Source organism: Dendrobates tinctorius, unplaced genomic scaffold (genome assembly GCF_039654945.1).
Source record: "Dendrobates tinctorius isolate UK_male_01 unplaced genomic scaffold, ASM3965494v1 ptg000075l, whole genome shotgun sequence".
NCBI lineage: Eukaryota > Metazoa > Chordata > Amphibia > Anura > Dendrobatidae > Dendrobates > Dendrobates tinctorius.
In genome coordinates, this window is record NW_027361743.1 from 42,187,501 (window position 1) to 42,209,764 (window position 22,264).

The 22,264-nt window shown below is 41.5% G+C and overlaps 1 protein-coding gene across 6 annotated transcripts in view; it reads left to right on the forward strand.

Moving 5' to 3' along the window:
* The window catches only part of NBEA (neurobeachin), a 915,436-nt gene that overhangs the window by 176,961 nt on the left and 716,211 nt on the right, over nucleotides 1-22,264 (forward strand). For all 6 annotated transcript variants that reach the window (XM_073583206.1, XM_073583210.1, XM_073583208.1 and 3 more), the window contains exons 7-8: nucleotides 3,504-3,623; nucleotides 5,869-6,015. In XM_073583206.1, the coding sequence (XP_073439307.1) occupies nucleotides 3,504-3,623; nucleotides 5,869-6,015 (267 nt within the window). The remainder of the gene's footprint in view (nucleotides 1-3,503; nucleotides 3,624-5,868; nucleotides 6,016-22,264) is intronic.

Here is a 22,264-nt window from a genome sequence, read left to right on the forward strand (position 1 = left end):
GCCCAGCTCTGCCCGACAGGCTATGTTTGAGGTGCTGCGATGTACCTGGAGGAGATATTTGCAGAACTCCAGATGGAAGACTTCGGTTGGGCTGGAATCCCACTCTCTCTCTCTTTCTCTCTCTCTTTCTCTCTCTCTTTCTCTCTCTCTCTCTCTCGTGCACTTTCTGACTTGTTCTCTCTTTTTCACGCTGTCACTTTTCTCCTCTGCTTCTCTTTAAGGTCTGTGACAACCACAGCGCTGTACATCAGTTTGTCCTTATTTAATTTTGGCATGAGCTCATTAGTCTAGGCTTAGTCCAGTGGAAATATTTAATAACATGTCTCTGGGTAACATCCTGTGATTGTGATATATGCTCCGAATGGTTTCCAGCCATGACACAAACTAAATTATGAAGCAGGAGATCTGAAATCTTTAAGTTCTATCAATTGAGTTTCAGATTTCCTTTTTGCATTGGTTATAATGAATGTTTGAACTTCACTGCTTTCTCCCTTTGGGAATTGAATAGCTGATTGACATTACAGTAATTGTACCTACCCAGAAAGCCTTAAATCTCTGGAAACTCCTACTCATTGTATGCAGAAAATGGAATTAAAACCTAACCGACCCTAAAATTAGTACTGATGATTCTAATGACATTTCAGGGTGCTCCTGTACAAACACCAAGTGTTCCCATTGACTGAATTTGAAAAATATTTAATCTAAAATTTAATATAAAATTTCATGAGTTTTGAACTGTGGCAAAAATTTTTTCCCTCAATGTGTCATGGGGGAATTATTGAAGAACACCACTAGCGAACAATGAAAATGTAATAGTTCTTTGGATCTTCATGAACTGAAACTTCGTAAAATCTTGGCCTTCAAATCTCAGGGGCCGTCCTGATTTGCCTTCTCAGAAATTTATCATGGTCTGCCATGTTATCAATGTAGTGGACTTCCCGGTCACGATCGATATGTCTGATATCCTGCTAGCTTGCGTTATGCTACGGAGGGATCAATTCTGTCAGTTATCTGTTCTCTCCGTTTCAATAAAATGCATTGGGGAGGGCCTCTAATGTAATCTAGGACCAAAGCAGACCAATAGATACAGAAAATTTCCACTTTTTTTTTTTTGGTGGAGGGGCTGAACCCAAAAATTGAAGACAGTCGGTGTCCATTTAACTTGTTTGTTGGCGTGGGACCTAGAATGATCAGCTGATCGCCTCTGAATCCACATTCTCAATGTCAATGTGTTTGCGGTTAAAATGGTAGCTGTCACAATAAAATAAAGTACATGTATATTTTTGAGACACAAGTCTAAATAACTCCCTTCTATGGGAAGAATAAGAAGTGTCAGGCAGTCCTAATTCCCTTAAGCCTGCCATAAACTGTAGACTAATGTAGGCCGAACGGTCATGAATGTGTCGCATTCTGCTGAGACCTGTGGTACATCTAAGATTAGAAGATTGCAGTGATTAGCTGAGCCCAGGTCGTCTTTATATCTTCATGGCCATTAATGTGTTAACAGGTTTTTTGCGGCATGGAAAGTATTTAGAGTTCCTCGTGGTCTATTGGCTGCACTGCTTATTGGAGCCACACACTTCCGTCATATAAACCTGTCGGGCTTCTGTCAATGTGCACAGTAGACTTCATTGGAGAAGGTGGGCTGACGAGTCGCTCTAGTCTTCTTGAGATTGTTGCATTTCGCTTTGTATTTTATCCTGTGTCTGTTGATTGTGTCTTGGTTTCTGCTTATCTGTCTAGCTGGTGTTTCCTTTTTTAATCCTGCTCCTTTTCTTCCTGGGGGGAGGGTGGGAGTTGCGTAGGATTTTGTAGGAGCACAGAGAGGCACGTGACCCAGACATCTCCACCTTCAGGGGTAGCCCTGGGGTTAGGGATAGATTAGGGCCTTTCTAGATTAAGAGGCAATATAGGGTTCCTCCTCCCCGACTTTCCTACAGTCACCACATGACACGAACCCTCCAATATTGATGAGTTCAGTTGACGCTTAAACATGTTTGCAATCCCTAGACAATTTATTGTGAGGGAAAATATCGATCCGGCATATCCGATATCAGACTTATTGTATTGTCTCATGTTGATAAGCCACCGCCAGAGATATGTCGGAAACTTTCTCATAGAGAACCAAGGAATTCTCCTGTATGTAGATTTTATGACCGAAATGGCTAGTGTTCGACTGACAGCTATCTAATGTGTGTGGTGGGCTTTACCAGAATATATCATTGTGTGCCATGATATAAAACAGTGGATCTGCAGCCCGGTCATGGTCACTATACGTATAAACCTGCTAGCTTATGTTGTGGTACTGAGTGATCAATTTTGTCAGTCATCTGTTAAATTTTATTGACGTGGGAAAAAAGGTGGTGTATAAAGAAGTCCTGGATCAAAACTGACCAAGAAATACAGAATATTACACTTTCCTGGGGCGTCCCAAAAATTAATGACAGCTACTGTCCATATCCGTTTGCTAAGGGAAAAAGTCAATATTTGCCGGGTTAAAAATGAAAGCCTGTCACAATAAAATAAACCACATGTAAATTTTAAAACAAAAGTATAAATCAATCCCATCTATGTGGAGAAGACTAAGTGGTAGGCAGTCCTAAATCGCTTAAGTCCCCCATACACATTACACTAATATTAGCTGAACCCTATGATGTCGACATGTTCTGCCGACACTCTAACATGTTTGTGAGCCCCTGACACTTTATTGTCTGTGAAAATATCGATCTGCCAATCATATTGTGTCCTGAAGATAAGCCGCCGCCAGAGATATGTGTCAGTGGCTTTCTCATAAAGAACCAAGGGACGCTCGTGTATTGGAGAGCCAGCGGAGATGTCTGCTGATCAAACGATCATCTAAACTATTGTCCAACCTACAGCCAACTAATGTGTATGATGGCCTTTATAGGAAATTATCATTGTCTGCCATGATAGAATTATGGTAGATCTGCAGCCCGGTCACGGTCACTGTGTATGTAAGCCCATATGCTGTAGTACTGAGGGATCAGTTATGTCCATTATCTGTTCCATCCATTTCAATAAAATGTAACCGGTGCCTATAAAGCAAACTTGGACCAAAACTGACCCAGATATGCAAATTGTCACCTTATTTTGGACCCCCAAGAATGATAAACCATTTGCCGGATAAACAAGCCGCAATGTACAGGTTTAAAACGAAAGCCTTAAAATAAACCACAGATATAAATACATTCAATTTCTGGGCGGAAGACTACAGAGCAGACACACATTTTATTCCTAAGATTTGCCCGGCCATTTGTCACACTAGAAAAAGAATAATAGACCTACATGTAAAAGCTCTGCCTGCTCCCCAGCCTTCGTTGTCTTCATGTTCTAGAGTAGAAAGTAATGTAACCTATTACTCCTGACCGACTGCAAATGCCAGGAAAATATGCAAATGCTGTAATGCTTCTCCTGTGAAGGTGACATATCTATTAATTCTCTGTTATGTTCCGCACTAACATGGTTAATCTCCTTCGTTCCAGTGGTACATGATCAGCATTGTTCACATCTACAACCGTTGGAGGAACAGTGAAATCCGCTGCTATGTCAATGGCCAGCTAGTATCTTATGGAGACATGGCGTGGCACGTCAACACCAATGACGTGAGTATTCATTATAAGGACGCCAAGCTCACGTGTGCGATTATCGCGGAAGTCACTTCATTAGTCAGCCGTAATGCTTCCCATGTTACCTTCTCTACTCCAGGTATTAGTGTAGTGTTAGCGGTGACGGCTGGGCTGGACGGAGATTCATTAACCAGCAAGCTAGGCAGGATGGAAATGAATTTACCAGCAGTACAATAGGATTTCATTTTCTATGATAATGGTTAAGAGTTCTCCTAAATCTCAAAATGAAATATAGGAGACATTGGTTTATTTTATTCATTTATAGAGCACTGACATATACCACAGCTCTGTACATGTTTCCTCATATCCTTATGGAGAACACAATCTGTAATTCTTTGTATTACCCGTGGAAGACCTATGCAAGCGTTCATATTCCATGCAGATGTTGCCCTTGGTCAATTTGAACCCAGGACCCCAGCGCTTCAAAGCCATAGTGGTAACCTCCAAGCAACTACACAGCCCAATGGCAGCTGCCATTAGAAGCGATGGCATATCAGTAGGACATTCCATCACTCCCTGTTCAGTGGAGGTTCTACTACCGAGACCCCAACCCTTAGAATGAGGTGCTTGTTATGCTCCGTCACTTTTACGTTCACTCTCGGCCACTTGCTGTGCGTTGAACTATTACATGGCCCCACTGACTTTGAACATGCAGTGGACGAGCGTGCGTCCATTAGGGAGAAAATAAAGCCAACTGGATCTCGGACAATTTAATTAGATTAGCAAATCTATTCCTAACAAATAAATTTTGTTAATTATTTTCTCGAAAAATTCTAAATCCTAAGAATCTAAGTTTTCCGCAGTTTGCAAAAATTCCAGCAATGTGTTGACTAGCGAGACATCTTTTTGCAAGATTCTGAGGTGTTGCAAAGGTTTGAAAAACAACAGTTTTTATTCTCACTTCTTACCGGCCCTCCCTACGCCTCTCCTGCTGGAACTCCTCATCCGCTAATTGCCACTTTTGTCTTTTTCTCTTCTGTCTTCCATCTTCTTTCTGGGCCGCCTGCTGTTCTTCACTAGGCCCCCCACAAACACTTGGACACAACATATGTAGTGTAAAGGCCCCGTCTCACATAACGAGATCGTTAGCGAGATCGCTGTTGCGTCACCGATTTCGCTGCGTGTGACACATAGCGGTGACCGGACCCCCACTGCGATGCCGCTGATCGTGCTCGAATGTCTTGGGCCATTTTTTGATCGTTGGTGTCCCGCTGGCCAGCACGCATCTCTGTGTTTGACGCCAACGAGCGACCTCATTGGCGACTCAAAACTCATGGATGCAGGCGTGAGTCGTCAGAATAGCTGCTGTGTGACAAAGTCCCAATGACCGCCGAGGTCATTATACGGATCGCCGGATCATTGCTGCGTCGTTGAAGAGATCTGCCTGTTTGACAGCTTACTAGCGACCATTTTGCGACACACCAGCGATCCTAACCAGGTCGTATCGTTGTCGGGATCGCTGGTGCGTCGCTTAGTTTAACGGTACCCTTAGTTATTTGTATATATTTCTAAGAGATGTTGAGGAGAAAATAAAAAGCAATTTATTGGACCATTCTTCACTTTTATTATAGCCCAAAGAGAAAGTCTGCTCACCACTTTCATTGCTCTGCACCTGGGTGGTAATGGAGTCCTAGCATGGAGCCGCCCTGGTGTGAGTCGAGCTAAATGCAAAAAATAGGAATGCTCCAGATATGAAAAGGTAAGTATAAAACCTCATGTTTATTACAGTGATTTAAAACAATTGTGACTGACATATCACAGAAGTTAGGACAGACTGACGCTTTTCGGCATTCAAGCCTTAGTCATGGTAGACTTAAACTCCATGACTAAGGCTTGAATGTCGAAATGCGCCGGTGTGCCATAACCTCTGTGATATGTTGAGTCCAATTTTTTTTTTTTAAATCACTGTAATAAAAGTGAAGTTCTATACTTACCTTTTCATCTCTGGAGTGTTCCCATTTCTTCCTTTTTATTATGTTAGCAGGACTTTCTTTAGACATGGTTACTTGGTTTCACACCTTTTTCTACATAGTGAAAATGTAAACCCCTTTAAGAACTTGGTGCAGACTTCTAAGACGAGTTGTGACAAGTCTTTGTTTTAACTCTAGTTGGTGGTTTGGTGATTATTACTTTGTAATCTCAGTAACCTCTTACTATTCTGTATGTTGTGAGGACTTTTGTGTTTTTTTAGGATTTGTTAATGCGCTGTCCTTTATTTCAGAGCTATGATAAATGCTTCCTTGGTTCATCAGAGACAGCCGACGCAAACAGAGTGTTTTGTGGTCAACTTGGAGCAGTGTATGTGTTCACCGAGGCCCTGAACCCTGCTCAGATCTTTGCTATACATCAGCTTGGACCTGGTTATAAGGTGAGACCTGTAAATGTGGCGTCTGTTCTTCGTCTGTTCTTCAAGTCGGTTATTGAATTACATTATTACATTTTACTTTTGAAAAAAATAAAACCTGCTGGATCATATAAATCCATGATGGAACTGAAGCCGTGAAAGGGATTTTCCAACTTCATGAAGTTACAATGATATAAAATAACAAAAGTTATATTAACTTTACCAAATCATTGCTGCTCCCCACGCCATTGCCTTCCTGGTCCACAGACGGTATTTGTTTGCTTGGCTTCAGCGATGGCGTGGCATGACAACACATGAACAATCGCTGCTTGTAGAGGTGGCTTTTCAACATCACTGAGGTCACCATTTTGACTGTTGATTGGCCATAAAGATCTCATACCATTATCCCATTGTTTGAGCCTACTTAAAAAACCTGTTACGAAGACGCCTGAAGATAAGAGATTTGGAGGCCTCCCGGTCAGCCGACAGGTACCACTGACCTGGATGCTGACCTCCAGTACCGCAGATTAATCAGCTCCTCTCTAATTGAAAGCGGTTTGTAAAATAAATAAATGAAGTGGGGTTGGTAAACTGTTATAATATGTGCAAATTTTAAATTGGATCCGTCTTCGTATTTCACGATACAAACTTTGTACATCATTAGGGAAATCCCATAGACTTGATATCAGATGGTGCGTTCACTTTGTAAATACTTGTTAGAATTACTGTATAATCCTTTGTGAAAATGTTAACTTAATCTTTGCTGACTTAAGCTAATTGTCAGCTCCTGAGTGTCCCTCCTCCCTGCTGCTGAGGTCTTGCACTGCTCAGTACAAACTGCAACTGTCAGACTGGGTAGGCAGAGACTGAATACCCTTGGACTCATGAGCTCTCACATTATAACTGGGACTCATAACGTGCTCATTTAATACCAGATTTATACAGCTGTCCTGTCATGGATTTATAAAGGAATTACACCAGTCTCCTCAGGTCCGGGAGATCTGTTTAATAATCTGTGCAGTTTGTATTGTAAATTCTGGTTACTGTTCCACGTTTATTTTGTTTTCGGTAGTAATACTCCATGGGATAGTGGAAAAGCTGTGCAGAGGAGAACATTGTGAAGCTCCACGTACAATATGTGAAATATATTGTGAAGGATTAGAATAAGAGAAGGAACCGAAATCAAATGTCCCGCCGTCTTGTGTACTTTTCTGCTTTTTTTTTTTTTTTTTTTTTAATTTCTGTAATTTCTTTTTCTTTGCTTTTTTGAGCTATATTGTTTAAGCTGCTCACAATATGAAAATGTATGAGACCAGTGCAAGTAACAAAGTGTTTAGTATAGGGCGGTACCACCTTACTAGGAGAACAAAGACTGTAGTGATTAATATTAATATCTTGCTGTAAAGATTGCTGATCTTCACTTTTTAGTTTGCTTTTTAGTGTATTTTATTACTTTAGTTTGTAGCATAACTAAATGGACATATTACTTGTATACATTATATGATGTGATCAGATGGATCCTTAAGTTATATTTTGCTAAGTGAGCTGCGAAAACAGACACATTTTTAGAAAAAAATTACTTAAAATCCTTCATTTTCTTCCAAGTTGACCTATGGTCCCCTAAAGTGATGGTACTACACTGTGCGCACAATTATTAGGCAGTGAGTATTTTGACCAGATCATAATTTTTATGCAGATTTTCCAACTCCAAGCTGTGTAACCTTGAATGCTTATTGGGTGAAGCAGATCAGGTGATGTGTACTTGTGTAATGATTAGGGGTGTGACCTAAGGATACAACACCCTTTATCAAGGTGTGCACAATTATTAGGCAGCTTGTGTTCCTCATGCAAAATGGACCAAAAAAGAGATTTAGCTGACTCCAAAAAGTAAAACATTATTAAAAGTCTTAGAGTCAAATCTTACAGACGGATGCAACACCATTGAAATTGCTAAGATATTTGGGCATGATCACAGAACTAATCAAAAGTCTTGTTGCAAATAGTCAACAGGATCACAAAAAAACATCTTGAGTAAAAAAAAAAAAGCCTCATATTAACTGCCAAAGATTTGTGAAGAATGAATCATGAAGCGACCAGGAAGCCATAATCCTCCAATGCTGACATATTCCAGAGCTGCAACCTCCCTGGAGAGCCCAGAAGTACAAGGTGTTCAGTGCTCAGAGACATGGCCGAGGTAAGGAGGCTGAAACCTGACCACCACTGAGCAAGACACAGAAGTACAAGGTGTTCAGTGCTCAGAGACATGGCCGAGGTAAGGAGGCTGAAACCTGACCACCACTGAGCAAGACACAAGTACAAGGTGTTCAGTGCTCAGAGACATGGCTGAGGTAAGGAGGCTGAACCCCGACCCCCACTGAGCAAGACACAGAAGTACAAGGTGTTCAGTGCTCAGAGACATGGCCGAGGTAAGGAGGCTGAACCCCGACCACCGCTGAGCAAGACACAGAAGTACAAGGTGTTCTGTGCTCAGAGACATGGCCCGGGTAAGGAGGCTGAACCCCGACCACCACTGAGCAAGACACAGAAGTACAAGGTGTTCAGTGCTCAGAGACATGGCCCGGGTAAGGAGGCTGAACCCCGACCACCACTGAGCAAGACACAGAAGTACAAGGTGTTCAGTGCTCAGAGATGTGGCCGAGGTAAGGAGGCTGAACCCCGACCACCACTGAGCAAGACGCAGAAGTACAAGGTGTTCAGTGCTCATAGACAGGGCTGAAATCCAACCACCACTGAGAAGGTGAAATGTCAAGGCTTGAAAAATCTGTCTTCAGATACTCATTGACCCAAGGGTTTTGTGGACTGATGAGATGAGTGACTGTTGATGGACCAGATGGATGGGCTTGTGGCTGGATCAGTAACTGACACAGACCTCTACTTCCACTCAGACGCCAGCATGGTAGCGGTGTGTTTACTGCTATTGGCTGATATTATTAAAGATGATTGATTTTGGATCTTTTCTGGATGAAGTTGGACTCAAAATCGGCTCCCAAACGTACTGCCAGTTTTTTCAGAAGGCACTTTCTTTAACTAGTTGTTCATGTTTCAAGAGCACCATGATTTTTATGCAGGACACAGCATCGAAGTCTCCATTGTTCGGCTGTCAGTAAAGACCTTAAGACCACATTCACACTTTCAGTATTTGGTCAGTATTTCAAAGCCAAAACTAGGCATGGGTGAAAAATGCAGAATCGGTGCACGTTTCTATTATACTTTTCTTCTGATTGTTCCTCTCCTGGTCTTAGCTTATAAATACTGATGTGAAATACGGAACGTGTGACTGTAGCCTAACGATGAAAGAATAATGACGTGGCCCCTTCCTCATCCAACCTAAACCCTATTGAGAACTTGTGAGCCTTCTTTAAACGGGAGATTTACAGTGGAGGAAACCGGTCACCTCTCCGATGAGTGTCTGGGAGGCCGTGGTTAGTGCTGCACAAAAAGTTGATCTTCAACAGATTAAGAAACTGACAGACTCCATGGATGCAGCTTATGATTGTTATTGAAAAAGAAGCCATAGTGGTCACTGATTTTTTATTTTTTTTTTAAATGACAGAAATGTTTTTTGGTTCATTTTGCATCTTTTTTTTTTGTTTATTTTATTTTTCACTTTAAAAAATTAAAATAAACAATTGAGATGGAAAATGTTCATTTTACATTTAGTTCAATACTAATTCTGAACACAAATAATCTCACTTTTTTGCTTTCTGAAATATTCAAGTTCATTAACCTTTTGGATTGTCCAACAGCCCTGTAGTTGTTCAATAGTAAAATTAATCATCAAAAATACAGATGAACAAATTGTGCACATAGTGTATTCAGGGATGATCAAACCAGAGGTGTGTGGCCATGACAACAAATATCCCCTATTTATTTTTTAATCAACCACAGCTTTTACTTTGTAAGATTTGTTTTGGATAAGACCGCTAAATTTTAACTGTGGTTTCAGGAGAACTTGCAGCAGAATGTCTGTCACTATGGTCTCAGAAGAACTTGCAGCAGATTATCTGTATCACTGTGGTTCCAGAAGAACTTGCAGCAGAATGTCTGTATCACTATGGTTTCAGGAGAACTTGCAGCAGATTGTATCATTGTGGTTTCAGGAGAACTTGCAGCAGAATGTCTGTGTCACTGTGGTCTCAGAAGAACTTGCAGCAGAATATCTGTATCACTGTGGTCCCAGAAGGACTTGCAGCAGAATGCATCATTGTGGTCTCAGGAGAACTTGCAGCTGAATGTCTATATCAATGTGGTCTCAGGAGAACTTGCAGCAGAATGCATGCATCTGCCTCCAGCTCCCCCCCCCCCCCCCTCCTCTCTTCATGGTATTTTATGAGCAGCATTTCTCATCTAGATCTTTGATGGGAAAGTCTGTAACCATGGATGACAGTTTTTATTCTTTAGTTTGAGTGAGACGTTCATCCAGGAGGAGAAAGAAGCAGATTTTTCTTATACTATATATTATAAAGTTGATTCTTTTCTTGTATATTATTTTTTTATGAAAAAAAATTAAAAGCATGATAACTGTTTAAATTAAATCTTAGACATTGTTAGAAATAACCTTAAAAACTTCAAGGACCAGCAGCATGTTTTAAATCTTGAATGTGTACATTAAGCAATGACATACTTTTTATTATTTTAGTTCCATTTTCAGTAGACATGGGGGGGGCATCTTTTTTTGTGCTCAGTTGTTGGGAGAATAGTAGCAGAAGTTAGCGTGTTAGTTACAAGCCCTTTAACTGGATATTTTGATCAGAAACCTGTCACTGGCTGTATTTTCAGCCAGATTCTGCATTGGGGCCCATAACCTTCATCTACACCATAGCTAATTGTAATACTGATTAATAAAAGTTTATGACCCCCCCCCTAAAACATTTGATTACACCTTTTAGATTCCTAGTGTTTTAAGAATTTTTATCATCAGAAAATTACCGTTTTTTGTTTGTTTTTTAATATAATTTTTCTTTTAAATCTATTTTTTTTAGCCATATAAAAATTGGAACTCTTGCCATTTTCAGTCTGGCCACTAGGGATTTTTTTTAGACTCTTAGCTTCCTGTTTCAGGAAATCCACATGTACATTAGCTGCAATGAACAGACTCCGACCATATTTTTTTTTTTCTTTTATTGCAGCATTTAATGAGCATGTGCAAAGGTCATTGTGAAGGAAGGGGTGCAGGGTCAGCTGTGTGGCACCATATGTGATTGGTGCATCCTGTGCTATTAGATGTGTACCAAGGGGTTACCTGTCGTTGTAATCCTTCCTCTGCTGATAAGGAGACTGCTGAAAACTGTTCCTGAAAGGACAGGAAGTAGGAGTCTAAAATTGCCCCAGTGGACAGTGTGTAAATTGCAAGATTACTATATTTTAACTATTTATATATTTTTTTTTATACAGATCGTGATATCCTACTTTAAACAATAGACAGTTTTTCTGCCATAATATTATTTTTTCTGGAGCAGTAAAGGTAAATTGAACAGCTCTAGACTGGATATTGATTGTGTATCAGGTAGTAATATGAGCATTTATGTGGCAAGAATAACAATGTCTAGAACTAATGGGCTGTTTACACCAACTGACTGGCAGCACTAAACGGCGGCCGATCAGCTACTTGTTTGCCGATTGGCAGTTATTTAATAGCCTTTTGACACAAGCTGAACGATGTACTATAGATCTGTAATGGATCGTTCATTGCACACAGGCTGCCATTGTTCTCGGCAGCACCAGGTCCTGTTTACACAGGATGTGCTGCCGAGAATGATTATCTTTTGTGCAGCACAAAATATAGCTTTACCCAGAATACTAGAGGCAGTGTCTATCTTATCAGTCCTGCCTGCTGTTTCCCTGTATACGTTTAGTTATGGCCTTTCCAATAATCATCAGAATTACGTAGCGTTTGGTATTGATGGATGTTGTCCCTGCTCATCCCTGGAATGAACGTGCGGAATATAAACATTGATTTCCTTGTCACAAATCATTTAATCTTCCCCGGAGCTAATATAGAACATTGTGATGTAGTATGCTGAAATATCGCGCCGCGATGCAGGTAGCATTCTGCTTTACAATTGGTATTTACTAGGGCGCACTAAATTCTTAGATTTGTCATCAACCTGAATCTAGGACTCTCCATCCCGTTCTGAATTACCATTGATTTCTTATTGATCTGCGTGCGTTCTTAGCTGATTACTTGTGCATTGTCAATTAGCTGATTTTTTTTTTTTCTTTTATTTTGTATTTGTTCTTGCTTTTTTTTATCCAGAACTTATTTGTCTTGTTAGTTGATTTTTAGTCCTTCTATTATGTCTTTTCACTGAACACCATATGGTGTGCAATAATCTTGAGACTTGTTTCCTGGACGTCTCTCGAAGCTGCTGAGACAATAGATAAGGTTATTAATGACAGGTAGCACATTGTACTACCAACATTAAATTACAGCTTTATACTGCTTGACTTTATCTCTAAAGTCGTCTTTTCCACAAATTCATCCATCAGCCAAATAATTACTATTCATGAAACCGTATTGACAAAAGTTTAGGGGGTCCATTTCCCACATAGTGCATATGCTGTGAACTTTCTTCCTGAAATTTGCGGCATCAAATCTACAGCTCATTTCAGTAGCAGCAGTGATATTGAGACTAATAAGATGTGTAAACAAAAAAATAAATAAATGGATAAATGAAATAAAAAAATAATCTGCAGTTTAAAATGACCTACGGTGCTGATTTTCAATCCCATTTTCATTCAATTTCAGTGCTTCATGCGCCCATCTTGTACACTACGGGCCCATACTTTACCTCTGGGAATATTGAGAGTTTTTCTTTTATTATATTTTTATACACTCACTGGCCACTTTATTAGGTACACCTGTCCAACTGTGTGTTAAGACTTAATTTCTAATCAGCCAATCACATGGCGGCAAGTCAGTGCATTTAGGCATGTAGACATGGTCAAGACAATCTCCTGCAGTTCAAACCGAGCATCAGTATGGGGAAGAAAGGTGATTTGAGTGCCTTTGAACGTGGCATGATTGTTGGTGCCAGAAGGGCTGGTCTGAGTATTTCAGAAACTGCTGATCTACTGGGATTTTCACGCACAACCATCTCTAGGGTTTACAGAGAATGGTCCGAAAAAGAAAAAAAATCCAGTGAGCGGCAGTTCTGTGGCCGGAAATGCCTTGTTGATGCCAGAGGTCAGAGGAGAATGGGCAGACTGGTTCGAGCTGATAGAAAGGCAACAGTGACTCAAATTGCCACCCGTTACAACCAAGGTAGGCAGAAGAGCATCTCTGAACGCACAGTGCGTCGAACTTTGAGGCAGATGGGCTACAGCAGCAGAAGACCACACTGGGTACCACTCCTCTCAGCTAAGAACAGGCATCTGATGGCTACTTTCAGCAGGATAATGCGCCATGTCATAAAGCTCGATTCATCTCAGATTGGTTTCTTGAACATGACAATGAGTTCACTGTACTCAAATGGCCTCCTCAGTCACCAGATCTCAATCCAATAGAGCATCTTTGGGATGTGGTGGAACGGGAGATTCGCATCAGGGATGTGCAGCTGACAAATCTGCGCCAACTGTGTGATGCCATCATGTCAATATGGTCCAAAATCTCTGAGGAATGCTTCCAGCACCTTGTTGAATCTCTGCCACGAAGAATTGAGGCAGTTCTGAAGGCAAAAGGGGGTCCAACCCGTTACTAGCATGGTGTACCCAATAAAGTGGCCAGTGAGTGTATAACCTGTAAGGAAAAAAAACGGTTATGCCATATTACCATGTATTTTGTAATATTGGCATGTTCTTCTTTACATGCATTTCTTCTTGGCGACAATAGGTAGTGCTCGGACATACGTCTGACAGCAGAATAAATGCTTATGGCACTATATTACAAGACCATATGGGCAATAGTGCCACTAATCAGAGAAGAGATGTGTGTGGGGGGGGGGGGGGGGGTACTTTTTTTTTTTTTTTTTTATCTAAATCACTGTGTCAAGACCACATTGAGTCATCTCTCCACTCTCAAGACATTCTCATCAGGAAAAAAACACAAAGTTGAGGAGACTGGGAGACGTCGAGGAGACTGGGAGATGTCGAGGAGACTGGGAGATGTCGAGGAGACTGGGAGACGGCGAGGAGACTGGGAGACGGCGAGGAGACTGGGAGACGGCGAGGAGACTGGGAGACGGCGAGGAGACTGGGAGACGGCGAGGAGACTGGGAGACGGCGAGGAGACTGGGAGACGGCGAGGAGACTGGGAGACGGCGAGGAGACTGGGAGACGGCGAGGAGACTGGGAGACGTTTGATGACTTCGAAACACTATGATAGTAAACCTCATTGCTACCGATTTGTCTCCTGGAATCTTCCTTTAGCTTTTCATTGGCATCACAGAGTACCCATTTATTCCTACTTGGCACTTCAGTGGTCTTCTAACCCAGGGGCTGCAGCAGCTGCTGATTGAGTCCCTTCTATCCTCATGTATTACACAACCAATCCAGGTGAGCACCTCCTTTCACCTTACTGTCCTCGATCATCGGGTAAGACCCTATTGTGCTTTTTTTGTTCCCCAGTCTTGTTCAGCACATGTAGACTGTAGGATCTAGAGTCACACATGCAGATCTACAGAAGTGTGTTAATACGGATCATCTACCTTTAAGGAAAAGCGAGTGACACGTATGGGGTTAACCCCTCCGACCACTCTTGGATTGCACATGTTGTGTAATGTAGTACAGAGGGAACACAATGGTGTAAATTCCTTTCTATTGAACACTGCAGGCTGGAGATAGATGGAGAAGGTGTGTGTGACAGCATCTTATCGTGCCCCGCAGAGCGTGTTTACATGCACTCGGCGATCATCCTGGGCTTTCAGTGTTCAGTCTTCACTGAATCGCTGCAGCTGTTTATAAATCTTCCCCCTCTGCTGTCAGCGCTTGGCTCATTGTTTCTGCAATTATTCTACCTCGTCCTGTGCGCTTTGTGATTGCAAAAGGAATGCAAAATCTGAGGTGTTTTTTTTTTTTTTTTTTTTATCACATTTATAGCCAATTTTCATACACTGTATAATCACATCACCAGGCGGACACCCTGTCACTCTCAATCAATCTCACTCTCGTTTATAGATGTGCCTGTTCAGCAAAATAATTATTTATTTATTTTTTTGTTGATTGCAACATTTTTAGTGTTAATTAGATGGTATCCAAGCTTTGAAGACAGTGCCTTTACCTTTTATTGGCGTTGTATGTATATGTGTGTATGTATATGTATATACCGTGCGTATAGGGATTGGGTAGCGTTCACACATGCACTGGATTCTTGCGTCAGAAAAAGAACACCATAAACACAAGCTAACCTTGTCCAGGGGAGCTACCTAAACAACTCAGACCCTGGGTAATCAGACACGGCTGAACTGTCTCTTCTCAGAGAGGGATTCTGACCTCTCTCTTAAGCTCTACAATCCACTCTGCACATCTTCCCTCCAGCAGCCTGGTGGTATTCAAAGCCAGCTAGGTTCATATAATTAGTCTGCAGAGCTAGGATTTAACACCAACACACACACACACACACACACTGTGGGGATGGGGTTCTTGAGGTGATGATTTGTGTTGGTTTGCGCTAGACATAGTTTACCTTGGTGACCAAAAGTAAAATTTTGGTCTCCTCTGACCATAGGCTTGGAAAGTCTCCCACATGTCTTTTGACAAATTCAAAACAAGACTTAAAATTTTTGTGCGTTTTCTTCCGTAAAGGCCACCTTTATGGAGTGTATGGCTTATTTTGGTCGTATGAATAGCTACTCCAACCTCTGCTTGGGAACTCTGCAGCTCCTTCAGGGTTACATTTTGTTTCAGTGCTGCCTCTCTGATTAATGCCCTCCTTACCCAGGCTGAGAGTTTTGGTGGGTGGCCTTCTCTTGGCAGGTTTGTTGTGATACCATGCTCTTTCCTTTTGATGATAATAAATTTGATGGTTCTCTGGAGGATCATCAGAGATTGGGATATTTTTTTAAAACCCAACACTGTCTGTACAAGCCTCAACAACTTTGTCCCTGACTTGCCTGGAAATGTCCTTGGTCTTCATGGTGTTTGGTTACTGGTGCCTCTTGCTTAATGGTGATGTAGCCTCTGTGGTCTTTCAGAAAAGGTAAAGTGTGTATAAACTGACAGACAATGTGACACTTAGAATTCACAAAGGTGGACTTCCCTTAAGTAAGCATGTGACTTATGAAGGTAATTGCTTGCATCACAAATTTTAGAGGCATCATCGCAAAAGAGAATACATAGGCACATGACAATTTTTAGTTATTTGATCCCATAAATTTAATTTAGGCTTATTTTTTTCTTCACCAACTTAGGCTATTTAGTGCTGATGCATCACACAAATCTGATTGCAAAATAAACATCGGTTGTAATGTAACAAAATACGTAAAAAGCCAAGGAATTCTTTTGCAAACCACTGTCTGTATGTGTACATATGTGTGTATATACATATATAGGCTGATCTTAAATCCCAGCTGTACAGGCTCTGAATATTTGCACCTAGCTGGCTCTGCATACAACCAGGCTGGGTATCATACAACTTAGTCAGCTGGGGGAATATATACATATATATGTGTGTAGCATAATAAAATTGAGGCAAGCATAATACATGTGAGAGGGTAATTGGATGTAAATATCAATGAATCCGTATCATATACCCCTCACATACATGTATACATAGGAGACCATATCAGGGCCAACTACATATATTAGTATGCAAAACAACAAAAGAGCAGTCATAACGTCCCCTATAAAATGTAAACTTTATTGATACAAATATAGTATATAAAAGTACTACAGGTACAAAGGTAAAAGAGGGAGACAATGCGCACACTCAATAGCCACACATCAAAAACGGGCTTTCAGGGCCAACCACCATGCCAAAGCTAGTGCTAATAGACATAAATGGTAAATACCAAAGCAGCCATGAATGAATATAGAGTAAATACCTGATGGGTGCAGGAGTGGAGGACCGACAGCCCACCCCGATGTGCGTTTTGGAGCACTGAGCTCCCTCTCCTGAGGAAGATGCTCAGTGCTCCGAAACGCGCGTCGGGGTGGGCTGACGGTCCGCCATTCTTTCACTCATCAGGTATTTTCTCTGACTATTTATTCATGGCTCCTTTGGTATTTACCATTTATGTCTATTAGCACTAGCTTTGGCATATCTACTATTTATGGGTTTTGCATTAATATGCTGATGCAGGTTGTCCCTGAAAGCCTGTTTTTGATGTGTGGTTGAGTGTGCGCATTGTCTCCCTCTTTTACCTTTGTACCTGTAGTACTTTTATATACTATATTTGTATAAATAAAGTTTACATTTTATATGGGACCTTATGACTGCTCCTGTGTGAGCATTGCTATGGGCAGCACTTCACCTGTGTGAGCATTGCTGTGGGCAGCACATCTCCTGTGTGAGCATTGCCGGCAGCACATCTCCTGTGTGAACATTGCTGTCGGCAGCACGTCTCCTGTGTGAACATTGCTGTCGGCAGCACGTCTCCTGTGTGAACATTGCTGTTGGCAGCACATGTTTTCCATCTATTTTTCTACCCATATAGATAGATGGAAAACATATCGGTATGAAAGTGCACTTAGCGCCTGTGCTTGGTTTGTACAGTCATTTTTTGCTCCATTTAATACATCTTGGGATATGTCCGCTTTAGAGACTAGTTCCAAAAGGTTTTCTTTCATTTCTGGAAATTAATTATTCTTTGGCATTAATTTCTAATATGGAAAAACCCTTTTATGAGAAGACCAAATCTGAAAGTTTAAAATTGTTATAAATCTGAAAAAAATTAAGTGTCATTTTTCCGGTTCACAGAAAAGAGTTTTATTGCACTAGAGAATTAGATTAAAAAAAATATCCAGAAAAGAAATACCTAAGTTAAAACTAAATAAATAAATGAATTGAATTGGGACATTAAATGACCTTAAATGTTCCGATCAATGCATATCAAACCCCGTAGCAACTATGATGCAATTCATTAAAGTCTACTTGGTTGGCTGGAAGTATCTACCGAATGAATCTGCCAACAAAACCAATGGAAGAAAATTCTTAACATGATTAAATATGACATTCTTGGTTCACTTGGCAAAAGAAAAAGGGGAAAAGATTTAAAATGTTTGATGTCTTTTTATTTCTTGCTAAATATAGATTGTGTGGAATGTAAAAGAAAGAAATGAAATGACTAATAACCTATTAGCATCTGAGACATCATGACCTGAAAAGTAAAGTAGAAGAGTGCTTGATTATAGCAGAGCCTCAGCGTCCCTCCTCCGGGTAGAAGGAACATTTAGATCCGCTTTGAGTTTGGCCCTTTGAGTTCTCTTCCCATCTCCTGCCAATTTCTTAGACTTGTTAATGCCATTTTCTTTTTAATCAAATATTAAAACATGTTTAAGTATTTGAAAAAATTATGGCCAAATAATTGTTAAATAGTAAGCTATAAATAGCAAATACTGTACTCTAACATCCAGTGGCCTGATCCACTGGTCACCACTCTGGTTCCAAATGCCCCAATCCACTATTTACTGCTCTTTGTCCTTGGATGCCTTGATCCACTGGTTGATACTCTGGTCCTAGATGCCTTGATTCACTAGTTGTGTCTCTGGTCCTAGATGCCAAAAAACATTGATTGCCGCTCTGGTCTTAGATGCACTGAGCCGCCGTTTGCTGCTCTGGTCTTTTATGCCCCAATTCACTGGTTGCTGCTCTTGTCCTAGGTGCCTCAATCCACTGGTTGCTGCTCTTGTCCTAGGTGCCGCAATCCACTGGTTACTGCTCTGGTTCTAGATGCTCCAATCCACTGGTTATTGCTCTGGTTCGAGAGGCTCCAATCCACTGGTTACTACTCTGGTTCTAGATGCGCCAATCCACTGGTTGCTGCTCTGGTTCTAGATGCCTAGATCCAGTGCTTGCTGCTCTAGTCCTAGATGCCTAGATCCAGTGCTAGCTGCTCTGGTCCTAGATGCCTAGATCCACTGCTTGCTGCTCTGGTCCTAGATGCCTAGATCCAGTGCTAGCTGCTCTGGTCCTAGATGCCTAGATCCACTGCTTGCTGCTCTGGTCCCAGATGTCCTAATCCACTGCTTGCTGTTCTGGTCCCAGATGTCCTAATACACTGCTTGCTGCTCTGGTCCCAGATGTCCTAATACACTGCTTGCTGCTCTGGTCCCAGATGTCCTAATCCACTGCTTGCTGCTCTGGTCCCAGATGTCCTAATCCACTGCTTGCTGCTCTGGTCCCAGATGTCCTAATCCACTGCTTGCTGCTCTGGTCCCAGATGTCCTAATCCACTGCTTGCTGCTCTGGTCCCAGATGTCCTAATCCACTGCTTGCTGCTCTGGTCCCAGATGTCCTAATCCACTGCTTGCTGCTCTGGTCCCAGATGTCCTAATCCACTGCTTGCTGCTCTGGTCCCAGATGTCCTAATCCACTGCTTGCTGCTCTGGTCCCAGATGTCCTAATCCACTGCTTGCTGCTCTGGTCCCAGATGTCCTAATCCACTGCTTGCTGCTCTGGTCCCGGATGTCCTAATCCACTGCTTGCTGCTCTGGTCCCGGATACTCTGATCCTCTAGTTGCCGCTTTGGTGCTATTTGTCGCATTTGGGAGCCAGATTAGCTAACCTACTAGTCGCCTTCTAATGAGCATTTATGTATATTTTTAAGGCTAGAAAAACCTGTTTTATGTATGGTAGCTGAGAAAAGACTTAAAATGGCCATACACCTTAAAAAGCTGAAAATAGGAAAATAAGTGTAATTTCAGCTCACCCTTCTATGAAGACAGGATCCAGGGTCTAATGAACCAGGTAGTGCACAGTGCGGAGCAGGCAGCCACTCCCAGATAATGTCTAAAAGATGTATCAAACATTCATCCCAATGTTCAATAAAAAAAATTGCCGTTTACTGGATATCTTTAAAATCCAACTGTACAAAAATATAAAACTTGCTAAAAAAAAAAAAAAGACACGACTGTTACACGTTTGAAATTCCAGTCCCGGGGTTCTTAATAATAACAACCCAAGGACTATGGTTTGAAATGCGGAACAGTCTGGGCACATGTATTCTGTATATTTTTATACCATTGGATTTTATTTATATGCAATAAATGGCTTTTTTTTTTTATTTAAACTTGGGATGAGGTCTGGATACATTTTTTTTTTCTACCTTATAAAGCTGCCAGCCGAATACGCGTTTTACTGACCATGATCTCTCCTGCATCTTCTTTAAGCAAGAACAGTCGTTTTATCTGAGAATTCGTGTATTCTCCATGGAGTTAAATTGACCATACACATGCGAAAACTGACTGCCCAGCACTCTCGGCCATTACCTATCCCTCCCTGACTCCCCCACAGTCATCTGATCACATGTTACAAAGGGGAAAATGAGGAATGCTGCTGGCAAATGGTGACTGATTTAAGAACTAAAGAGTCAGGTATTACATTTCTAAGAGGCTCATGAAGGCTTGTGTTGCACACGCCAGTCTTAATGAAGGGCTCGCTGGCGTGCGATGGCCCAATTTCATTAAGAGGTGTATGCCACTTAATGAATTCAATGTTCATTCTCTGTGGGTGTACTTACTCCAGTCAGGGACTGGAGTAGCATTTCTGGCTTAAAAATGTTGGCTCTTTAATTGAATTTAACAATTGGGCGTAACAATGACCCAATCCATCCTTGGATCCCAAGCTCTGCCCCTTTTGGCGGAACTGCTTCAAGCTGTCAGGAAAACGCCAAAAGTTACAAAATTTTAGCACAGCTCTGCATTATGCAAAAATATTCCAACTTTACAAAGCTTTTATGTCATGTTTCTGGGGTTAAAGCTTTGATGTATTGGGCCCTAAGTTCCCAACCCTTATATACAAGGGCCCAATACAGGTAACACTTTTGGCCATTCCCATAACCTTTAGTGTAATGTGCACGAGGCCTTAATGTGCCATCAGGCTCCTCTAGCCGTGGCTTTTAGAGCAAACAAATCTGGTGTTTGAATTGTATCAACCTGTTCCTTATCTCTTTTAATATCATCTTTTTGGGGAGGGTACAAAGGCTCCAATATATATTAAGTGACCGTCTGGACCAGCCAAATCAGTGGCTATAATATGTATGAGGGCTTTTAAAGGTGTTCCTAAAATAGAGAAACAAGGGTCTGCTTCTTTTTGCAGAAACAGCGCCACTCTTGTCCATGGGCTGTGTCTGGTATTGCAGACTGACAAATTCAAATAGGGCTAGGAATTGCTTCTTTTTCTAGGCATCACAAATTGATTGGCTGTATATAATCTTGCATTATAGCTCCGCTCCTTTCATGTGAATCAGAATGAGCTACATACTCCATCCTCTTTCAATAACAGAGAAAAATCGCTATGGGCGTCCTGGTTTCCCAGGATTGTTGTGTGCGAGAGGACATGATAAGCATGATGGTCTCCTCAGCGGCTGATACATTGTGAGACAAATGCTGTTTGTTCTGGCCCCTGATAGGTTGCATGTATTTCAATTTCCATTTAATATCGCGCTGTGACTTCCTACTGTGGCCATATCCAGCATTGTGCAGGAGGATAAAAATGCATTTTCTAGCTTCCCATTTTCCAAGTTAAGAGATTGTGATAGAATTTCTAACATGATATTTATTATTTACTGTTCTTAAAATATTGACACCGATTCATCAAGACCAGTGTCTTTGCGCCAGTCTTGATGAGGGGGCAGGATGGAGAGCAACCCTCCTCACTCATTAAGGCTGGGGTCACACTGCGTGTTAGGCAGTCTGTTGACGGACTGCGTTACACTGCGGTATAACGTTAACGCAGCCCATCAACGCAATGCGTTGAACGGGCTGCTAAACGTAATGTGAACCCAGCCTAAGAGGCGCACACTTTGTAATGAATAAGGTGAGGCGTGACGTGGTGTGCACCTCGCCATAAACCTTATTCAAATCCCTGCTGGAGTAAGATTTGCGGGAGCATTTGACTAGCGGTTGTTGCCATGCCTCCTCACTCCCCCATCCTGTTCCATCTCTGCCCACTTTGACATGGGCAAAAAATGACTTGAGAACTCTAAAAGTTGATAACTTTTTGCCTAACCTCACGTTGCGCAAAAATGTTGCAACTTTTCAAAGCGTCTTATGCTAGAATTGTGATGAAAAAGCTTTGATGAATCAGGTCCATTGAGTATATGGTTGAAATTAAATAGTGTAAACACTTAATGTATTTCTACCTATTGTGGTAGAT